The sequence below is a fragment of the Tachypleus tridentatus genome, chromosome 9 (assembly GCF_004210375.1).
Source record: "Tachypleus tridentatus isolate NWPU-2018 chromosome 9, ASM421037v1, whole genome shotgun sequence".
Taxonomy (NCBI): Eukaryota; Metazoa; Arthropoda; class Merostomata; order Xiphosura; family Limulidae; genus Tachypleus; species Tachypleus tridentatus.
Window position 1 is genome coordinate 69,879,920 of NC_134833.1, and position 19,316 is coordinate 69,899,235.

A 19,316-nucleotide genomic window follows, 5' to 3' on the forward strand; every position below is an offset into this window, starting at 1 on the left:
TAAGAGCTGATCCAAAAAACATACCAAAATTAGCACCATTCTTCCCATTAATCCGATTTTTTTTATTTTACTTTTTTACAGTGGCAGGGAAAATGAAGTGAATAACCAGGGGCTAATATTCGAGAACCACTGCTTTAAGATGAATTGTGGAAATTACTGCAACGTAAATAGCACTTCTAAAAAAATGGTCCAGAGATGTAACAGAAACCTAGGATAAAACTAGATACAATTAACTTGTCATATGATCCAGTAACCCTTACAAGTAGTTATTGTTGTAGTTCACATAATGATAAATGAAATGTTTGATAGTTTGTCGTTTCATAGCACAAAAAGGTTGTTAAAACTATGAAACAAAACATAAAAACTTCAAGAAATTTATTAAACATAACACACAATAAAACAATTATTTTTTTCCTCTACGCTGGAATTCCACAAAAACTATAAAAATAAAATATTTTTATTTTTATATTTATATAAAATATACCTTTACAGTATACAACCATCTCATAGAACCATTTTGGCCTCTTCAAAACAGTTTGTTATTTGTTCACTAATATTGCTAGTATTTCCAATTAATGTTATAGTAATTCTAATGTTGTTGATTATATTAATAGCAACTATTAACACTTTAATTTATATTAGTTTGTTTATTAAAATATATTTTTCATATGTAATTTTATATGCTCCTGTCATATTCCTTCCAAAACAACACTTTGGCACAATTCTATTAATCACACAAATCTATACTTATAGCATGATAACACATACATAAACTTCATTATAAACACAAGTCAACAATTAAACATAGTATTTGCTGCTGTCTGTGTAACACGAAAAATATTCTGAAGTAATTAAAGACTGCAAATTCAGGCCCAAGAGATGAGTATGGAAAAAATATTGGTAACTAATGATAAACATTTCTTACAAACTAAAAGTATGAAACTTGACTTAATTACAAATTCCAAAAATCTTTGACTCATGAGCTTTATAAAGCTACACTACATGCAATTTTACGCAAACCTACAACACCAAAATATCCGTTTTATGTAAAAGTTAATGGTATTTAATGTAGAAATGTAACCACTTGTGAACCTGGAATGCCAGACAGTTGTTTTAACTAACAGTTAAAGTTATTTGGGTGCAGGTAGTGTCTATACAAACACAGAGTATCAAAAGTCTATTTACTAACATTTAATAGTATTTAGTTTGTGGTAGTGGCTTTACATGACCTTTGGACTCCTTTAGTGAGAGCACCTTTGCATTCTATCACATTTAGCAATAGATCAGAAAGTTGAGAATGTAACTCAGCTGCAAAATTAGCTAACTTCTGAACCATTTCCAATGCAGGTGACAGTCGAGGAGGCGGCTGTGGGTCACTTGGGCCTTGCCATAGAGAGTAAGTTGCTGGAATTCTAAAGTTATGTTGTGTTGGAGACTGATACAGGATATGTTGGAGCCCTGTTATATGGTTTCTGAAATAGTGTTGCAAATTTTGAGTTGGCTATACATTATATTTTCTAACACAAACAGTAATACCTTAAGACAATAAGTAACTGTATTGTAACAGTATGTTCTTTTAGGTAAGACTAAAAAACAAACAAAACTTTTACAACAATCACAGAAACTACATACATTTAAATTAAGGAGTTTCAGATTAATCTGCTTTATACCAGCATTAAAAGATAGTTTTTCTTGAGTAACAACTATCATACTAAACTTACAGCTAGTCCTATCAAACACCATATTTACATGGATATCATTTAAGATAGCTACAGTATGAAAGCTAAGAATCCTCTGTACTGTTATTTAACTGTATATGATATATTGACAATGAAATCTTTATTTCTAATAAACTAGCAAATAATATCAATAATTAACTAACTACCTACAAAAATCTAACCTAATTACTGATTTTTATAATGCAGATTTCTGCAAGTTATTTGACATCATTGATAAAATATGTAGCTTTACAAAGTTACAAGTTAAAATATCAGTACATTAATGTTGATAAAATACACACATCATTCTTGCAAGGTCTAGCCAACTCTGCTTTCCACAGTTCTTACAAATCATAATAAAAATACAGTACACATTCTATTTAAATCACATGTTAACAAAGGTGGCAATATCATGTGTTTATCCATACCTATCTATAAACTTAAAATTTAGTCAGTTTAGTAACAGAATAAATAGACACAAAGGGCCAAATGCATTACCTTATGTGTTCAACAATACTATTGGAGTTTAACAGAACAGTATGAATGCGATTTACAAAATTTTGGGAAGAGTTTCGTTCCATTATTACAAAAGATTCAACCGTGCTCCGTAGAGTTCGTTCTTGATCCAGCTCCGACTTCACCTAAGTGATCAGAAAGTGTCACTTGTATACAGTTCAAACATTAAACTAAATAGTTCTGTCACTCATTAAAATAGAGGAAGATTGAAGTTTAATTTAGTACCGAATTCAGGAATTTATAAACACATGTTTGTAAGGAAGACAATCTCAGATACGGATCTCCTTGAATATTTCGAAATACAGTACACATTATGATGTTTTTAATCAATGTTATATTTGAAATGTAAATTTATTGTCTACACCACTTGTTAGAGAAACAGTGAAGTGACACTGTAAACTTCAGCAATACCCAAATAATTCGAGAACATAGAACAAGATCAAGCTATAGATGGACCAGTAGCATACATGCTACATGCTTGTATGAGTTACTACAGCTTAAGAGATAGAAAATACAGTTGTATACAGAACAGGCATGTGTAGCACACTAACTTCTACCAGCAGCATACAGAACACTCATGACATATTATAACCCCTATAAGTAACATACACACACTGTAGCCCCTATGAGGAGCATAAAGAACATTTATATGACACAGCCTAAGCATACAGGCCATGAAGAAACCGGTACAAAATGTTGTAAGTTGTTTTAATAACAAAGTGTAATTTAACTGTTTTAATGATTACAAAAGATTAACGTATATTGTTAATATCAATGAACATTAAAAGAGATGGTATAATTTAACTGTTGCTTTAACGATTTTTTGAGAATCGAAATACCTTATTAACAGTAAACAGAAGTGCAATTTAACTAACAAAATAAAAAGTATAAGAGTGAATAAAACATACCTTCTCTAGTTCCTGCTCCAGTTTCTCTACTTGGTTACTCATATAATTTGCATATACTTGTTCTTCAGGAGTGCTAAGCAAGGGAGCATTTCTGTGCCACCTGCTAATAGCTGCCGACATCTTCCTCTTTGGACCAATGAGCCTCAATAGAGAAACAGAAAACTTAACTCCCACTCAAAGAAAATAAGATTCTTGCTGATTCATAAAAACTGTTTAACTTGAAGTGGAAAGAAAACTAACTACGATATTTGACTTCTACTGTGCAGTATGTACTGTTTGTGTTTTCCAGAGATGGCTGATATGAGTATTAAAACTTTAATTGGAATAAATTACAGAACAAAGTTAACCTTTTTAGGTCATCTTCAGATTAAAAAGTACTGTCTGTATTGTACTCATAACAAGAAGCATGTGTAGTTACAAATGATATACAATTTTGGGTTCATTATGGTGACTAAAATAGAAGCTCCTTTTGTAGTTAATACTTAGACTATTAACTTTTACCAAATCTAGTTTCTAACTTTCAAGTACTAATTTCTGTCAAATTGTTTATGACATAAGAAAATCAAATTGACTTGTGCACACTATGACATGGTTTACAAACCCCATTTTTACATCAGTAGTTCTTCTGTAAACAAAAAGATATAAATGTTAAAATGTACAAAACTTGTAACAAGAAGATTCAAAATAAAACTTTTATTTATAAATGTACTCACATACTTTGTCTTCTCTCGATAGTATGATTCTAATATAAAGACAAGATAACCCTTTCCAGCAATAGTTTAACTTAAGTCTATTAAAACATTGTCCACCACCTGCAGTACTTTTACATCAAAAGAAATTAACACAGAAACATTAACATACTTTATTCCTGCTTTCTCAAGGCCACTTTCATCCAGTGTTAAAAATGCTTCTAAATCAATATCTTGACTTTCCAAAACTGGGTAGTATTTTGACAAACCAATGTTGTTCAAAAAAGCCTTTAAGTCAGTGGGATATGGCATGGGCAGCGAGTTTTCTAGTGAAAAATAAAGACATCTTTAATCCAGGATGTTAACCTTTCCCCAAAGGCAGGGTGTAATTTTGTTTGAGAGCATAGAAAAAGAAACTTCATGGTGAAATTACTTCTAGATATATCTGTATCAGATGAGAAGTGTTTCACATACAAAAGAAAACACAGCTTTAACCTTGAAATTATAAACTTGTTTATACCCTGCTTGTTACCAGTGAGGTCTACTTGCTGCATCAGATTGAATCAATGTCAAACCATTCACTGTTAGAAACTAACAAGAATATTTTATGAAATATTTTGTAACAACAGTAATATTGAAAGTAACCATTAAAGTCATAGACTCAAGCAACTTGGTACATTAACAGTTTAAAAAACAAATGGGGTCCATATGTAAGCTCAACAATAATTCTATGGTTAATAAATCTACAATAAGCATTTTACATAAAACTCTTGAAGCCATTTAATTATTAAAACATGAATCTTTCAATGTTATAGGAATAGTCAGGGTTCACTTTTCAACAGTTTAGTAAAATTAGAAATAACACTAACAAAATCCAAGATGCTTCTTCCAAAAACAATTAAATACAGGCTTATACAACCTGCCTTTGCAGATATTTTGTGCAAATAATTTCTAAAAAATCTTCAAGCACAATTACCATAGAACATTTAAATTACGAGTTGTTTTCAAGTAAATTCCTATCACAAATGATGTCTCAACCATTACTGTGTCCATTGTGTTCCACTTGGCCTGAAGATCTATGACATTACACAAAAGTCCTAGCTGACATCAGATAGAGTTAACAGTTATTTTCTTTCACACCCTCACTCAGATGACCTTACAAATAATTATTTGCCACAAAAGTAAAGTTCTTTTAAGAATTTTTTTTAGCAGTCCAAGCTATTTGGCTTAATTTTACACAACACTATATAAAATATAAAACAAATTTAATATGAACCATAAATTGTGCTTCATGAAAAAAACTAAGTACTACAGTTCTCGTTATAATATATACTGGATATAATACTGTTTCTTACCATCAGGTTTCTTTGTTATATAAATATTACAGGTTCTGATTATTTCTAAATTAAGTAATCTAATACATATATGTTGGGTGGATAATTATAAAAAAAATTAAACATTTTACTTGTTTCTACCAAAGAAACTCATCTAATTCTATAGCATAGTTTAATTTATTATTTTGACTATCTAACAGAGTTATGCATTTTATATTCTTTTGTGCTAGTCCCACTAGTACTAAGCTCTGAAAAACATTCAAACCTGATTTGCATTTTAACCACACTTCTACATAAAACTTACTCTGAAGAATATACCTATATGATTTTCAGTGTAGCATTCTGACATTCTTCTTGAGAAAAAAAATTATTAATTTAATCAACAAAATGAAAAATATTCTAGAAACTGACAAATCAAATCCATTATCCAGAATACAGCATGAGAGATGCATGTATGTGTGTTTTTTTTATAGCAAAGCTACATGGGGCTATCTGCTGAGCCCACCAAGGGGAATTGAACCCTTGATTTTAACTTTATAAATCCAGAGACATACCGCTGTACTTGCAGGGGGCATGAGAAATGCATTTTTGGATGCGAAAGATCACAAATTCTCAGCCTATTGAATATGGAGGTACCAAGAGGTCAGTGGTTCCCAGCCTACAATCCTCAACTGAAATTTTAATAGTAGTATGTGAAAATGAGAAATTTGTTTTTAATGTTGGAAACTTAAAAAGTATTTAAAAATAAGGCTTCTGCCTATATGTTAAGAATTTTTGCATATTTATGGGCTTTATAAAAATATCTTATTGTATCTATGTTTATATCTAATATTGAGAATTCAAACCTCTATAAGAGGAAGTACAGAATTGTTCTTGAATCTTTTGTGACTAAAATAAAAACTGGAGTGTAAAAGTATATCATACAAAAACAATACCTTGATTTTATATGCTTTATCTATTTTCAATATATATATATTTTTTTTCTAAATCCATGTAACAGATTTTCATATTACACTAAGATATTCCAGAATATGGTAGCAGCACTGGAGAGGAGTATTAAAACTGGTTAAACCAATATAGCCAGTTACCTAGGAACATCAGTTACATCTAAAATGGTTGACTCTTTAATTAGATATGTGGTTAATGTCACAAAAATAATCACCAATACCCATTACCATAACACTGACTGTTTCTATTAGCTGGTAATTGATAGATCAGCATTACAAGTTTTGAATAATTCAAGTTTCCTCAACATAACTTTACCATTATAATTAATAAAAATAATCAACTAATGATAATTTCCAAGTATTAATATTTTCAATTACTCAAAAACTACCCATGTAACCAACATATGACCATAAAGTTTATTTGGTTTTAAGGACACAATGGGTTCTCAATGCTCTGATCACCACAAGTATTGAAATATGATATTTAAACTATGTAGTCTTTATAATTTTTGCCATCTTGTGAGAATAATCAACAGGTTGAATGTAACTGATCATTAATTAACTAGCAAATTTCACTGACTGCTTACCTCCAAACAGTACTGGTACAACAAGGAATTATCTATTGTCAGTTTAGGATTATTGTACAATGAAAATTTAAAAATGTACTACTATACGTAATACTGTATTTACCTTGCAACCAAGGAGGAAGCCCTGGGATCCCAGGAATCTTTGGCTGTTTGGTAACACTTATTCCATAGGCATCCATTAAATGTGAGAACAGTTCAGGCATATACTGAATGGATGTTTCTAAAAATAAAAAATATTAAGCAGTTTTCATTCTCATGTATAAACTAATTAATATACCTAACTTTATCACAACGATGTACTTCTACATCGTTTTTTTGTCATGATGGTGGCTCATAAAATGTGTCCTAGATAATTAAAGAATAAATATCTCCTATAAAATTATTATCAATACTATAAGTGTGGCAACTAGTATTTGGAAGACAAGTATGATTTCATTCCTTTAAGTTACATACTCATTCCTTATTACACAGCACCGTTTATTCACAAATAAGGTGTTTTTGGTGAGGTATTTTATTATGACTTATTCTACAATAAAAATCCAACAGTTAAGTGTACTGAGGTTTTGAAAGTAATTTTGTTGTTAAAAGTTTATTTCAGAAGTCTTCACCTTGATTGAATTTTTGTAAGTGATGTGATTCTAAAACACTGACGACCTTCACATAACCTTTCTTCTCTGCTAGAGACTTAGCCGTATCACCATCTACAGATTTTTCCAGTGGATTAGCCCCCTTAAAAATAGTGAAAATCAACAAAATCAATGCCAGTTTTTACATAGTTCACATTATGTTATCTGCAGAATTAACCATAAGACAACACAACATCTGCAAAACTAAGTTAAATACAAATCTTGAGACAGTTTAATAAAATCAGTTTTTTTTCCCCACCAATAAGAAGTTCAATCTCCTGATATGTACACAACTTCTTGGAAAATAAACTAACATTAACAATTTAAGTTCTGAAATATAATGAACTAAATCTTATTAGACATTAGGTTTTTCTGCATTTTAAATGTTTGTGTGTTAGCCATGACAGATGTAGTCACTGCACTGCTTTAAACCAAAATCCTAACTTATACACGTGTTACTTCAAAGAAAGACATATCTGATTTTATCACAACAGTGTACTGGATGTTTTGAAGAAACTTGTTGAACCCTAATCATCTATGACCCAATTCAACAGAAATAGACAAATGCACTTTCAAATTTAGATTAGTAATGTAAATCAAAACATGAAGGCTGTATTAAACATAAACTAAGTGTTTCATCAGTATCCATGAGTCTATAGTTTTAATATTTCTTTACATAAATCTCATTTTCATAACATTTATAACTAGAAGTACGTAAAAAGTGAAAGAAAACCCCAATACTATGTCCGAGAAAAAACAATATGAAGAAATATTACTATACTTACAGCTTAAAATGTACTAGAGTTCCATTTATTTTGTTAGAAACAGCCAGAGTTCAATTTTGGTGAATAGATTCCAACTCAGTTTTGAATTCACAATAGAATGTTGATTTTTATATTCTATTTAACCGAGTTATAAGCCAATATACATTTCATTTTTTCTCTTTTACCAACATTAAATAATGGAACATTATGGTAGAGTTTATTTGCTTGAGAGAAAATGAACTTTAAATAATTGGATTTAAATTAAATCAGACTAAACTAGTGTATACTGATTAACATAAGTCAATACTTTAACATCATTCTTAGTGAGTAAAACTTTAATCTTAAGTGAAGGGGACTAGTAATAATGTAGTCTTTGTTATGCACATATGGAATAATGATATGAGGAAAAGTCAAAAGCTAATTAAATAGTACAGGGGTTGATAAAACTATTTAAATACAAAGGCTATACATGAATTGTGTCAAAGATACTGCCAGAAATTAATTGTGGATAAGATTTTGAGTAGTCCACTAGCACTAAATGATATGCTGAAATTAATATGTAAGGATGAGCAGCTTAGCTAGTTGGAGTTTTAAAATCAGTTCAGTGGGAGGAAGGAACTTTTTGGAATGGATGGTTACAGTTAAAGGAAAGGGTCTGACATGTTTGCAAGGGCTATAAAATCAGCTGTAAGGGAAGTTTTAAACTACGACTAGATAGTAGTGGCAGCAAAGAAACTAAATGAAACAAAACTAAGATGTAGAAAAAGGTTTAGCACAGGAAATAAATATAAATGTAGTTCCAAGAATAGGCTTGTTACTTTTGTAATGCTATACATAAGAAATAAAATAGATGATTTTATGGCACTGGTAGAAATAGAATATTTTGATATAATGGAATAACTGAAATATGGTTAAAAATAGATTTCTTTTTATGACAAACTTCTTTAAAATACATGGTTATATGTTATTTAAATGAACAGAGTAGTAAAGAGAAGGGAGAAATGGCTTTGTATGTAAAGAGAGTTATATCCTGTTGAAGTTGACAATATTAAAAGTAATATCAAAGAGACTGAATCCATTTGGATTTCTGTTAGTGGATATAAGTTGAAAAAGCTCTTAGCAGAAATTTGTTGCAGACAACCAGATTAAACTGATGAAATTAGTAAGAAATTTTACAGTGAAATTAAGATTTCAGTTGTTGATGAAGTCATAATTATGGGTGATTTTACTTTTAGGCATACTGACTGGAAAATGCTATAGTCAAACCATGAGGGAGAAAGGTATCTGAAAAGTGATGAGATGGATTTCTTCACAAATTGGTCATGAAACCTAATAGAAATAATGCTATTTTAGATTTACTGTTAACTTCTAATATAGAAATGGTTGAGAGGTTGGAAACAAGGGAACACCTAGATACACATCATCATTACTGTATTAGGTTTGATGTTTTGCTGCTTGTGAAAAATCAGAAATAATGATATATGTAAAAACGGCTAGTTTGGGTTAAGGAAATTTTTATGTAGAGGAGCGAACAATGTTTTGACCTTCTACGATGATGAACGAATAAGATCAAAACGTTGTTCGCTCCTCTACATAAAAAGTTTCTCAACCCAAACCAGTTGTTTTTGCATACATAGTTTTCTCTACAAGTGGGTTTTCTCGTCATCACATGAATAATGATATTTTGATGCCAAATATTGAAAAAGTAAATTCTGATGGGATGCAATAAGAATTGTTTGTTGTGAATGGGGAAGATAAGTTACTTAGAGACACTGAAGAAATGTGAAAATTTTTCAAATTAAAAAAAATAAATAATATGTATAACATATTCCTCACAGATAGAAAGTAAAAAGTAAAAAAAAGGCTGAAAACAAAAATTAACAGTAAGAATTTTTTAAAGTGCATTAAACAAAATGTTAGGAAAGGAATAAGCCCCTTGAGGGATGATAAAGGAAGGTTTTTATTTGATGATACACAGTACCTGTGTAGTAGTGGGTGTAAGGCTGAACTGATCCCTTGAGATTCAATCTAAATCATAAAAATGTTGGCTAGAACTGGTAACACAGGATTTTCCATACTTAGGCCATTTATATGTTGGTAGTTTTAGTTATTGAACATAAAAAGTTAGTTTTGGTGGTAATGAATTCTATAAGGGTTGCAAATTAGTTGCTGGGGATGTGTATCAATGGGTTGGAGTCTTAGATATATAGTTAAAGTTATCTTGCAAGCTTCAGATGCTGGGAATTCTGTGAAGAGGGAGATTACATCAAAACTGGCCATTAAGACTTTATGGTTTAGTTGATTAAGTTAACCACATTAACTCAATAAACCTCAAAATTAAGTTCACCTGTGAACAGGTGAAAAACTAATCAAATAGAATTTCTTAACCACAAGATCACTAGAACCAATACAGAATTCCACAAAAAAATCACCCACAAACTGTTGAAAAAATTATATGCACACCCCTAGACCAACAACACAAACCATAATAAATTACAAGATATAAACTAAATTTTACACTGCAGCATACCATATGTTCCCTTTATCAGGAAAAAAAATAACCAACATTTGGAAAAAACTTAACATTCCAGTAAACACCAAACTTATTCAAAAACCAGGTACAAAACTAAAGTCCGTACTATCTAAAAACTACACTAACAAACACAACACCAACGTTATTTATAAAATACAATGCAACAACTGCCATGATTTCTATATTGGAAAAACAAGCAGAAAAATGGAAACTACATTCAAAGAACACAAAAAACACCTTCACATGTTTTTTGAACACTAGAAACAAACACAACATAACCAGAGAAAACACAGATACTAAGTTGGGAAACAAATATAATAAAATGCAAAAATCAAAGGAGCCCTACTTATACAACAATAAACCAAAATTAAACAAATGTAAAGGAATGCCTGTATACTTATACTTATTAATAACCTAACATCCAACTGCAACTCCCCCCTACAGTCCATTACCTATTTATACTCTGGTCCCCAAGATGTGCCCAGCAATGGTCAGTTGCAAACTACCTCTTTGTTAACCTGAAGATGACCTAAGAAGGTCAAAAGATTGTTCTCTGCTTTATTAGTAGAAAATGTGTTAATACCCATACCAGCCATTCTGAGATACATTTTTATAGGCCTATCAGTCTTACATCAGTTGTTGGAAAAGTTTTAGGATGCAGAGCTTCTTTCATTAGACAAAGTAATTTAACAAAGTTTATAATTTCATTGAATAGTCAACATGGTTTCAGTAAGGGAAAATATTGTCTTACAAATATTTTGACATAGTTTGAAAATGTTACTGCATATATTGATGAGGGTAAAACGTGTAGATTTGAGGTACCTGGATTTTCAGAAAGCATTTGACAAAGTATCACAAAAGGCTTATTAAGAAACTCATCTATAGGTGTGGAGAATAAGTTAACTAATTGGATAGAAGAATGGCTAGAGGGAAATAAACAGAGGGTTTTTTATAAATGGAGTTCAGTCAAATTGGATTAATGTTATAAGTGGTATATCTCAGGGCTCAGTCTTGAAACCCCTGCTCTCTTTGACTTGCATTAATGATATAGATGAAGGAATAGTCAATAAATTACTTAAGTTTATTGACAACATCAAGGTCTTGGGTGTTTCTGACTAAGAGGATGTTGCTGTTAACAAAAGAATTTAGACCATTTAGTGAGTTGGACAAATACTTGGCAAATAGGTTTTAATTATGATAAATGCAAGATAGTACATGAGGGTTACTGCAATTTGATTTATAAGTATATTTTGGATGGGAATAACCTTAAAGATGCCATCTTCAATGAAAAGGATCTTGATAGAATGATTGGTCAGTCTCTTAAGCCACTCAAACAGGGTGTTGTTGCTAATGGTAGGATAAACAAGATTTTAGATTCTGTCAATAATATTAAATACAAGTCTAAAGAAATAAAACTGTTGTATACATCAATGGTTAGGCCATATTTGAAATACTGTGTTCAGTCTTGGATTTCTTACCTTAGCAAATATGTGGTATTTTTGGATAGGGTTCAGAAGAGGATTATTAAACTGGTTACTGGGATGGAGGGATTTTCATGTAAGAAGAGACTAAGATCCATAATGTTGTTTTATCTTGAAAAAAGATGACTTAGAGAGGATCTGATTGAATTGTTTAAGATTGTGAAATGAATTGATTAATGTATCAACAGTTTTCATATTTGTATTCTTGAGACAGCTGGTATGGCTATTAAAAGTTTCAACCTTTTTTAGGTTGAAACATTGTTCTGTACTTTATTTTACTTTAAAGTTTTAATAACCATACCAGCTGTCTTTAGAACAGATTTTTACTTAGAGTTTCTTGTTATCATGAATTTTTCATATCTAACAGCAAGAATAATAGAACCAAACTAGTTTCAGGCAAGGAAGAAGCCATCTTCAGCTAAAACAATTTTATTTTCTAAACAAAATGGTTGGCCTATGGAATAAATTGCTTGCAGATGTTTCGGAGGCAGTAAATTTGATAGTTTAAAATAAAGTTTGATAGATATATGGATGATAAGGACCAAGTTTAATTTTTTTTTTTTTTTAATAGTTTTAGTTTAGCTTAGAGGATGAGATAGCCAAGGTGGACATTATGTCACATTATCCAGTCCAACAATAACACGATTACCTACTGATTGTCGTCAAATAACATACTTACATTTTGAAGAAGGGCAGCTACTATCAATTCATGGCCTGCATTGGCTCCAATCATCAAAGGTGTAAACTTTCCAATTTTCTCACTAAGGCAGAAAATATAAACATCAAAAGGAATATTCCTTCATTTATATGAACAAGAAATGACTAACATATCTGTAAAGACACTATCTCAAACATAAATGGTAGATGATAAAAAGACCTACCAGATGTTCAACTGTGCTCCATTTTCTATAAGAAGATGGAAAAAGTTCAGGTGTCCTAAATATACAGCATGAAACAAAGCTGTCCAATCTTGATTGTCTCTATCTTCTGTAGAAGCCCCATGCTTTCATTAAACACAAACATATATGAACTCAGAGGTCTTTGCACACATTTAATATATTTAACTCTTTATTAATTTTATTCTAAAAACTTTAATCTTTCCAAGTTAAATAAATGCAAAACTTACCTGAAAGGCTACTTTTGTAAACTAAAAAACATCACACTGAAAAGCAACTTCTGTTTGTCTGTGTGTGCATAATGAAAACTGAGATTCCACAGTACACTTAACAGTTATTATAAAAAACATTAATTTGTTTGCACATTTTTGTGCATATGACATTATTTCAGTTTTCTTCTTACTCCTGCTAATAAATGATTAATATTCACACACATTCCATACAACCATTATCATGAAGCCATAAATATGCCACACATAGCAAAAGTATCTTTACAAGTTTTAATACAGGTACTACACATGGGATACAAAAGTACCTATAGAGTTAAGGCCCTTTAAAAGGTGTTACTGCATCTAATTAAACTGTACTACAAAATTCAACATATACCCAAACACATTTGAAAGCCTAACACTTCCATAAAGAAAAAAATCTGTCATTTAGATGTTTTAATTAAGAAAAAACATGATTAAAAAGCTATGTTATTAATACTGAATAACTCTGTTAATATGAATTACAATCAGGTAATTCTACCTGAATAGTTAAACTTCAGTTAAACATTACTGTTGTAAAATAGACACCTGCAGTAAATGTTCATATGAAATTAAAACACTTAAAACCAAACCTATTTGTACTGTACTACCCTACACCAACTTATATTAAATTTTAATTAATTATTCAGTGATTGTACAGTACACAAATGACTAACGCAGGTTTAAAGATTCTTCATATACAGATACTAAAGTCAGAATATAAAAGTTATCTACTTTCAGCTTATCACCTAGTTATTTATAAGCTGCTCCTTTTATTTTACTACCAACAGTTTGTCACCTGACCACTATACTACCAACAGTTTGCCACCTAGTTATTTAGCCACAAATAATTAGTCACCTAGTTATTTTAAATTTGCTTACAATATTTAGTCTCCAGTAAGACCTGGTGTTTATGGCATTTTATTCCTAATCTGAAGTCTCGAGTTTGAATCAAGATTATTGTACATACTGAGTAAGTCAGCCATTGAATTGCCTTATCAAAATATCAATCAAACTTGTAATAAATTAAGATTGAATGAAAATAAAACTTAATATTTTGTAAAGATAGGAATTTAACTCATTTTGTGTTAGTTTTTAAAAACTGGTTTTGTTTAAAAGACACGGTAAAAGTTCTGTTGTATGTAAATATACAAAACTGAATATCACTCTAAATTTGTGTTTAGACAAGTATCTATGTAATGCATGAGTAACTTGACACAGAAAGTGATACCTATTTTAATAAATGTTATTATCCTATGTCTGAATTTAATGTTTGCTTCTTATTAATTGAAATTAATTTTATAGGATTTTTTGTGTACAAAATACACTGCCTTTGTCATTAAATTTAAGATATACAATACTAGTGTTTTAATGCAGGGTGTTCAGAAAGTCACTGTGCACTTGTATATTTATTAACAGACATGTTTCAATATAGAATACAGGAGGTAAATATGAATGACAATTATAAACAATGTTGAAAGTAACCCCCATTGGGATCAATACAGGCTTGGATCCTTCTTATTTTGTTTCTAAACACTGCTATCAGTTACTGGCTTGAAATATAATAATATATGATTACAAAACTGCACAGTGACTTTCTGAACACCCTATATAATGCAAATTTATTTACCAATGTCACTATTAAATTTCCACTTCAAACACTTTACAATTCAACAAACCATCTTCATTAAAGGAAATGGAAAACAGTTTTATAAATTTGCTATTAGACAACTTTGATAGTTAGAACATTATATAAAATCTCAAGTGTTTCCCCATGGTTGTGTAAATCAATGAACAAAAGACACAAAGAATACCTTCTTTTTATCATTAGTATTAAAATAAGATAGTTACAAACATCTAGCACACAAGAATAGACAATATTCATAACTACCTGTAATAATGTTTTTCCACAGTTAACATTATCACACATAGCGGCCAACATCAGAGCCGTGTGGCCTGAAAAGTTCTTTTCACGTGGGTTACTTTTTGACATCAATAACAACTTGAGTACTGTTTCATGGCCCCAGTAAGCAGAATACATCAAAGGCGTCCAACCACCTCTGTTTTGCTTGTCTACATCAGCAGAATCCTGTAAACTTAAAGAAATGTACTCTTCATTTTAACTCCAAACTTGATTTATGGTTTCTGTTTCTAGTTTTATCAGTACAAGTCTGCTTGCTGACATTAAAGATATGCCAAGTTTCTTTTAGTATAAAACTTTGATAAAATGTTTCATTTCTCTGATATTGGCAAAACTTGTAGTGAAAACAATTATGTAACACTTACAGTATTTTAGCCACATAATAATTAGAAATTAGACTTATCATACTCACTCATAAATCAACATTTCACCACTGACTGTTCATGTTACAATGAAACTATGCAAGTTAAAATTTAACTGCAACTTCTTGTGCAAACTCTGACCTGGTGGCAAGCAAGTTATAATGAGTGTTTGTACATGTTATGATAAGTGAATTTGAAAGTTTAGTCAATAACTTCATGATAACAAGTTTGTAATACACTGTTAAAAAAAGGTATGTTGATATTACTGGCAATCAACACTGAAGCTAACTTGTACTGTTTCAATCTTTCTCACTTTAACTTCTTACATTAATATTTCATGTTTCTATTTTATATATACAAAGTATTTCTGTGATATAAAATAGTTTATTCTCTAAACAGATGACTCAGAACATTTCAAAATAACTTACCTTTCTAAACATTTCTTAACACAATCTTCTTTCCCTAAGCTAGCTGCAGTATAAAGGTCCATTGTGTCAAAACCAAAATCATTTTGTTCTGCCCATGGCCATGGCAAATCAGTTCCTTCGTTCACATCAGACTCTCTAGTCTGTCCAGAATCAGTCATCGTTTCCACTTCTAGATGGTACTCTTTACACTTTCTAATACTTCCAGTTTTTAATTTAGAAATCCATTCTACAATATGGTTCTGTGTCTTCAAACTGTTGGATAAATGACAATAAAATTACTTTTATCAATAAATATATTTTATACAGAAAAGAATACCTTTAGGCTAATACTTTAATTAGATCCATAATCTAAGCTACATTCTGAATAAGTAGAGTAATACAAATTATGTGCCAAAACCCACATCAGTAAAGCACTGCCCATTCACCACATCAATGAAACTGTATAAAGTTTATAGATTTGGATGAAAAACAAATGTTGATTGTAATTTGTGCAGCCATCTTAAATATATTAAAATTATGTATAAAACAGTTAAATGTCCATAACTAAAATCATAAATTTAGAACTGTATGTGTACAAAGTGTTGATCCACATTTTTATAACTACTGATTTTATGGCCTTGTTTAATAAGTGCTTAGATCAGGGTTTTGTTAATAAAAGTCATAGTTTTTGCAATAAAACTATCGTTGATTATATTTTTGAGTCAAAGATGTCTTTAAAATTAAATAACAGGTTGGACAACCACCAAGTTTGGATATTTTTGTATATTAAAAAAATGATGACATTTTGAGCTAGCTCTGTTCATCAGATCATATGGTTTTTGTAAAGTGTATGATCTGACAAGGAAAGAGCTAGCTCAAAACCTTATCCTTCTTTTAATAAAAATATATAAAAACACTTGGTGACTGTTCAACCTATTTTATTTTTGTTGCCTCTATGGCTTGAACTATATCATTTCATAAAACATATAGTTAGCTTGAAACACTTATCTTTCAAGAAATGCTCATGGAATTTGTACAAGATTGTCAACGTCAAACAAAAGCTAAAAGTTCAAATATCCCATTTTAAACTAGTAAGAATATCTAAAAAAAAAAAAATACATTCACACAAAAAAAATGTTTTTTATTTACAGCAACTATATTGGTTACTCATAACTACACCTGTGTATCAATATTTCTAACCCAGAAAAATTCAATATGTAAATTAGGCTTTGCACCCTAAAGAAACTTGTTACAGGGGGCTTTCATTCTTGCACACAAATCTAAAATATAGACATTTTTTGTACAAACATCGTAGGCTATAGATATTTAAGATCATTGCTTAGTTTTGTATGTTTAGTTCACCATATCCCTACTGTTCCAGTTATACTTCTTGAAAACCACCACCAATTATATAAAAATACTTGAATTCCCCCCCCTTTACTTATAAATATTTCATTCCATTTGGGAATTTTAATGTTATTTCATTATTGGACACACTGTAATAAAAACCTGAATACAGCAAAATGAGAATACATTACCATTCACTTCATATTTGCAAAATACATGTTAAGATTTTGAGTTCCTCATCATACATTATCTTTCAACAATAAAAATTTTATTCTTTAATAACTTAACCTCACTATATAAAAATACATTGCAAAGAACTATTATATCCAATTATCTACTTGTAACATTATTTTTCTGCAATATTCTTAAAATCACATTTGAATTTGCAAGAGTAAAAAACTTTGCAGCATTTGTAGTATGGAAGACATTAAAAGTTCCATTTTATATATATATTTTCTGTTAATCCTATATTAAAAAGATCATATATCTAACTTTTTTTAATATCATATATATCCAAGTTTCTTAATTTTTATTACTTAGAATTTCATTAAGTATTACTTCCATTTTTGTACTTCAGTTGAATGTAGCAGTAATTTCACATCTAATTACAATGATTAACAAACACCAAAACAATAAATATGTGAACGCTATTAAAGCAATTTGTTTTACAAAGTATTTCCATACCAAAAACTTAAAGAAATAACAAGTTATTATAGGTAGAGTAACAGACTGTGCAACAGGAAACAAAATTCTAGACTATACTAACACTGGAGCTTAGAGAAATAAATATCACATGGACAACAATGGGTCATTTCGTTTTGTAAAGCGTCTCTTTAACACTTACCCTTTGAAAAATATAAAAACTCAAGCCTACCATTTATTTTTTTCAGGAACTTACATATTCATGGACAATATAATCCAGGCAAAATATCAACAGCTGAATATTAGTTATATAAAGACACCGAATATTCGAAAGCCGAGTAAATAAGTCATAGTTAGATGGGTTTTCAAATCTTTTTCTAGGGCCATTCATCGTTAGAAAAACATCCCACTCGCAACGTTAAATTTTCAAAATATGACTAACATATTTTAAGGAATAATTTACTACTTTTAATTTTACATCTCTGTATAAAGCAAAAATTATAATGAGAAAGAAAAGTCATTTTGATATGCAAAGATTACAAAACATTAAAAGATAAAAGCCACTACGAAAAACAGACACAACGTCATAAGGCTAAAGTACAGCTAAACGACATAAGCAAGGAATTGAAATAATACAGAGTACGACAGACAACATCCTATCTTATCCTTATTAAACCCATAGAAAAGTATTGATCACTTCACAATAATTATAAAAACTATAAGTTATAGTATACAATATCGAGCGTCCATTTGACAGTCACATATACCCTCAACTCTGGATTAATTCGTCCCGTTGGATCCTCGTTAACACAGTGTCACAACTTCAATTTTAAATTACATAATAAAATTGTACGTTAAATATCACAAGTACAATTTGTTGTTGAATAACAATTTAAGCTTGGAGGCCTCACTACTGAAAATGAAACCTAACAAACCTCAAAAGACTTGTCAAGATTGCATTTTCACTGATTTGTAAATTCCAACAAAGCGTTACTCTTACCTAAACACAAATCGTACCAATTGCAAATACGATGACGTGAGACATCTAATTGCTAATTCACTTATTTGAATTAACATTTCTTTAAGTAAATCGAAAAAGTAGCCATGTAAATTATTAAAATTAATACAATTGTCAAATATGCGGTATTAAATAAATTATACTTCATAATGCAAAGCTATAATACGTAGTTTTAAAATTAAAAATTATATCTAGTGTTTCATTTAAAATGTATGCAAAAAATAAATATTATATCTATAGCGTTTCATTTAAAATTTATGCCTGTTTCACAGAGAGTTTGAATACATAATAACATCACAATGCGTTATGTGTAAGCATTTAGACTTCTCTCTAAGCCGCTACGGTTTGTAAATATTTACCGCCTTTGATACT

At 30.1% G+C, this 19,316-nt stretch overlaps 1 protein-coding gene across 10 annotated transcripts; it reads right to left on the reverse strand.

The window, feature by feature from the left end:
• Window positions 1-358: 358 nt before the first annotated feature.
• LOC143225443 (uncharacterized) lies at window positions 359-19,055 on the reverse strand. Of its 10 annotated transcripts, none has more exons than XM_076454870.1 (11): window positions 18,927-19,053; window positions 15,959-16,210; window positions 15,139-15,343; window positions 12,985-13,106; window positions 12,783-12,864; window positions 7,308-7,428; window positions 6,803-6,919; window positions 4,004-4,157; window positions 3,143-3,284; window positions 2,217-2,359; window positions 359-1,472 (listed from the first exon to the last, which is right to left on the reverse strand). In XM_076454870.1, exons 1-11 carry the CDS (start codon window positions 19,001-19,003, stop codon window positions 1,202-1,204), a joined length of 1,686 nt encoding a protein of 561 aa, XP_076310985.1. In that variant the 5' UTR covers window positions 19,004-19,053; the 3' UTR covers window positions 359-1,201. The 10 variants fall into 10 exon arrangements, with proteins under 10 accessions (XP_076310985.1, XP_076310993.1, XP_076310987.1 ...); XM_076454878.1 differs by having other exon boundaries at window positions 15,139-15,336; window positions 18,927-18,953; XM_076454872.1 differs by having other exon boundaries at window positions 18,862-18,952.
• Window positions 19,056-19,316: the final 261 nt, after the last annotated feature.

Excerpts from the sequence above, each read along its gene's own strand:
- LOC143225443 (XM_076454870.1), bottom strand. The coding sequence starts at position 19,003 with ATGTTAATTCAAATAAGTGAATTAGCAATTAGATGTCTCACGTCATCG. Across the intron at positions 6,920-7,307 it reads CTTACAAAAATTCAATCAAG|AAACATCCATTCAGTATATG; the intron begins GTGAAGACTTCT and ends TTTTATTTTTAG. Across the intron at positions 4,158-6,802 it reads GCTTCCTCCTTGGTTGCAAG|AAAACTCGCTGCCCATGCCA; the intron begins GTAAATACAGTA and ends ATTTTTCACTAG.